This window comes from Trypanosoma conorhini (genome assembly GCF_003719485.1).
Source record: "Trypanosoma conorhini strain 025E chromosome Unknown Tco_14.4_contig_00656, whole genome shotgun sequence".
NCBI lineage: Eukaryota > Euglenozoa > Kinetoplastea > Trypanosomatida > Trypanosomatidae > Trypanosoma > Trypanosoma conorhini.
This window is the reverse complement of record NW_021704744.1, coordinates 5,119-8,986: the sequence shown is the minus strand read 5'-3', so window position 1 is coordinate 8,986 and position 3,868 is coordinate 5,119. Positions and strand designations below refer to the sequence as shown.

The window sequence follows — 3,868 nt, the reverse complement described above, 5'->3', positions numbered from 1 at the left end:
TTATCATTTGCTGTTATTATTTTTTCCCCCCTGCGTAGTACTGGCCACTTGCCGCCTCTGTTGTTGTATTACCACCAACTTGGTTTTTACCGCAGATTTTTCTTTTTCGGTTTACTGTGTACGTGCTTTCAGGTCCCGCCTCTGCCGTCGCCACCACTGCTGCTGTTTCTGCGGCCAGTGGTAGCGGTATGTCACGTTTGCATGTCTCTGTCTGTGTGTCTCCCTGCATCGAGGAAGGCGCTTGAATGGGTGGCGGAAGAAGGAGCGAGTGTCTGACACCCAGCCTTGCTTGGGAGAGGTGTGGGACGGGGACAGGCCTAGAGGACGAAAAGACGTGAGTGTGAGTGCGGCTGCTTCTTTTTTCTCACTTGCTGCGGGTGCCTGCACGGAGGCGTCCAATTTTTTTTTATATCGTTGGGTTTTACTTCTGCCGCCTTCTTATCGCGGTCATTTCTTCTGGACATATTAGCCCCCGCGTATTCCACGGAGAATCGCTCCGGGGAATAATCGGCACCCAACTGAAATGACGTTCTTTGGCTTCATTAGGAAGCGGTATTAGCGTTGTGCCGCCAACATACACCTTTATATATAGTATATGTATCTTCCCTCTCTCCGTATGTGCGTCTCTTGGGCGTGCGTGTGTGTGTCGGTGTGAATGGGCTGGGGAACACACGCATGCACAGGGACTCGCGTCGGGGCATCCGCATCGGCACGCGTTTATGTCACCGTCTGTTGTTTTATCAATTTATGACGCAAGAAGCCCCTTGTGCAAGAAAGAATGCAAGACAATTGTTTTATTTTGCTCCCATTTGATTGATATTAGCGGAGGGGAGGCGCAAGAAGGCACAAATGGGTCACCTCTCAGGAGGAGGGGGATGGGGGAAGAAAAGGAAGACGTGGCATTCAAGTGAAACTATAACTGCCGATAAAAATAGCCATTTTGAGGTCTTCTCGCTTCATCCCTTTGTCTCCCTGCTGCTCTTTCCCTCAGTGGAGTCGTGTCTGCTTGCTCTGAACCCTCGCTTCTCCTCTCCATTTTGTTCTTTCTTTCTCTCTGCTTTCCTGGTGCCGCTGGTTACAACTCGTTAGTGCGACGCGGAAGGCTCAGGGGAGGCATCCAACCGTAGTGGCATCGCGCGCAGCACTGTGAGCGAAGTACGTACACGGGCCGCGTTGCACCTGCCTACGTAGCCGCACATAAACTTCGCTCTAAGAGACAGCGCGTCGGCTAAAGCTGTGCTTGTATTTGGGCGTGCCTTGCTCTGTCCCTGTGTGTGCGTCTGAGGGCGGTGGGATCTCCGCACCTGTGCCACACAGCTGGGAAGAAACGGGAGGGGAGAGCGGAAGAAGGGAAGCGAGGAATCCAATTGCGGTGACGTTGCCGGAGGGGGGGGGGAGTTTAGGGCGTTGGGAGGGCGGCGAGGGAAACGAAAGCGGTTTCACGTACAGAGTGCGCACGAGGCCCGCAAGGAGAAGCGCGGAACAACACCGGCAAGGAGGAAAGGGCAAGTTTAGTTTGCACGTATCGTTAATTGCTGATGGTGATGCCATCAGGAACTAACACAGTGGCTGCCGCAACCGGTGACTCCCGATATGCGTTCTCGCGTACACAGCCCATTTCACCGCCCGGTTACGTTACTTCAGTAACAGGAGTTGCCCCTGCACACCAAAGTGCGATGGCGAGAGAGGGACACACAGTTCTGTATGCGCCAACAACGTCAACGCCCTCCACGCAGAGAGCGGCAATGCCCCAGCAGAGAACGACGCTAAGGATGAATAATCCACCCATGCATTCTCATTTCTCGGCGTACCGGGAAGGTCTTCTCATGCAGATGCAGGGACGTGATGCTGTAGCGGCAGCAGTGGCAGCTCCACCCACACACAATCAACGCTCCAGCATTCGCTGGGGTTACTCTGTAGGCAATAACAATAGCTACGGCAGCAGTCGCGGGGACACTGGCTGCATTGGTAGTATGGAGGATGTCCCTCTTCGGGAGGAAGTCATGACCCCCATCTCAGTAGGCAGTCGGGCGGAGAATGCACCGTTTGCATCTTCTTCCCCTCATTCCTCAACACCAGCAGTGGCACGAGGCCCAGGAATATCAGCAGGAACAATGGGGGGTCTAATGCCGTCGCCGTCGCTGACGTCGTTTCAGCAGCATTTTAAGCATCCTCCGTCTTTATCCTCACGCTTTGATTCCATGCATGGCGTGTCTCGTCGACCGCCTGGTTTTGCTGCTCCATACTCTTTGGATGCCTTGCCTCAACCGCAACGAGAGGATAAGGCTGGCACACGCAGCAATGGGGCATATACAACTTTTCTGGCCTACGGGGGAACCGCAGCGCCTTCGTATCATGTGGATCCAAACCTGCACGGTTTCTTTCCGCAATCTCGTCAGGTGCCTCAAACCACCGGGACTGCTGTTGTATCTGCCTCGGATGTGTTGCATACGGCTCTTTTTTCGGCGGAAAGAGGTCCTCCTGCTCCCCATCATAGTGCAGGGATTCAGCGGCCGCCACCGCCGTTGCCACAGCAGGATCAACCAGAACAGCAAACACGGTCATATACTCGCGAGGCTGTTGGTGAAGCATTTGAAACCGCGATGAATCCGCCACTGCAGCGGCTGCAGCACCACCACGACCCCGTTTTTTGGGAGTTATTTGAGCGACTAGCCTATAGACCGAGCAGCCGCCACCGCCGTGGTGCCGCAGCTACGCGGCCGCAGCGGCGAAGCGAACAGAGTCGTGTGGGTGGGGACCCTTCTATTGGAGGGTGGATGCGGCGTTCTCCTCGCTTGGCCCAGATCACACCGTCGATCATACCTTCCTATTCTCCCTTTCGTCCCCGCCCGGGATCTCCCCCACCGCTGTCAACCTTGTCACGTGAGGTGCACAACTCACGAACCACGTTGCGGTTTGCTTCAACTCGTCGAGCGTCACGCCTTAGTGATGGTTATCTCTTTGAAGCTGCCTTTGCCCCCGATGTGGACAATATGTCGTATGAGGAGCTCCTGGACCTGGCGGAAAGCATTGGACGCGTCGAGCGCGGTGTGCCGCGTGAACGGCTGTTACAGCTAAGGGTGCTGCTGCAGCCAATTCACTTTGGAGTGATGACTGAGCGCACCGGGGGGGCGCTGTCTCCACGTGAAGAAGAGTGCTTAACCTGCTGCGTGTGTCTGGACTCATTTTCAGTCGGCCACGTGGCCACGCAGCTTCCATGCTGTCGCCACTTTCTGCACGAGGGGTGCGCTTCTCGTTGGTTTGAAAGTCACTTTCGATGTCCAATCTGTACGCGTGACGTACGCGACACATAGCATTAGTTCGTTGCTTATGTAAAGTAACCCGTCCGGGAACGAGGGAAGAACTCAAAAATTCTTGCCTTGTTTTTCGTTACTTTTGTCTCTTTCTCTGTCTGTCCGTGAGTGTATGGAAATGCTTACTCTCTGTGCCTGCTCGAATGGTGTTTTGTTCGCCCAGTTCAATTTTCCGTGGCAGGCTTTCTCGAGGTTGTAGTTGTTTTATTTTCACAGCTGCCGGTTTTGAGTCAATCAAGCGGCAGGAGGCTTCTTTTTGCTGCCGACACCCTCTCACGCCCCATATCTCCAGGCGGACACACCGCCCCCGTCGCCCACGGAGTTTTTTTTTTCTTTTTGCTTCCTCTTCCTTCCAGACGCATCTACACACGCATGTGATGTTGCACGAGGGCGTGTGTGTGTACGCACATGCGCGCACGCCATTTCCCCACCTGTTGTTGTAGTGATCTTTTTTATTGCCTCACGCTAATACGCGTCTCACCGCGTGTCTGGACGCGCTCTACTTCACATTTGCACACACACACACACACACACCCCACAGGGGAGAGGACTTG

The 3,868-nt window shown here is 54.5% G+C and overlaps 1 protein-coding gene across 1 annotated transcript, besides 1 other annotated feature; it reads left to right on the top strand.

The window, feature by feature from the left end:
• Nucleotides 1–1,745: 1,745 nt before the first annotated feature.
• On the top strand, nucleotides 1,746–3,314 carry Tco025E_07887 (Zinc finger (ISS); the record flags this gene model as incomplete). The annotated part of the gene is made up of 1 exon (XM_029374746.1): nucleotides 1,746–3,314. The coding sequence occupies one exon, from the start codon at nucleotides 1,746–1,748 to the stop codon at nucleotides 3,312–3,314; it is 1,569 nt and encodes a 522-aa protein (XP_029225152.1).
• A 513-nt stretch (nucleotides 3,315–3,827) lies between these two features.
• Nucleotides 3,828–3,854: a microsatellite.
• Nucleotides 3,855–3,868: the final 14 nt, after the last annotated feature.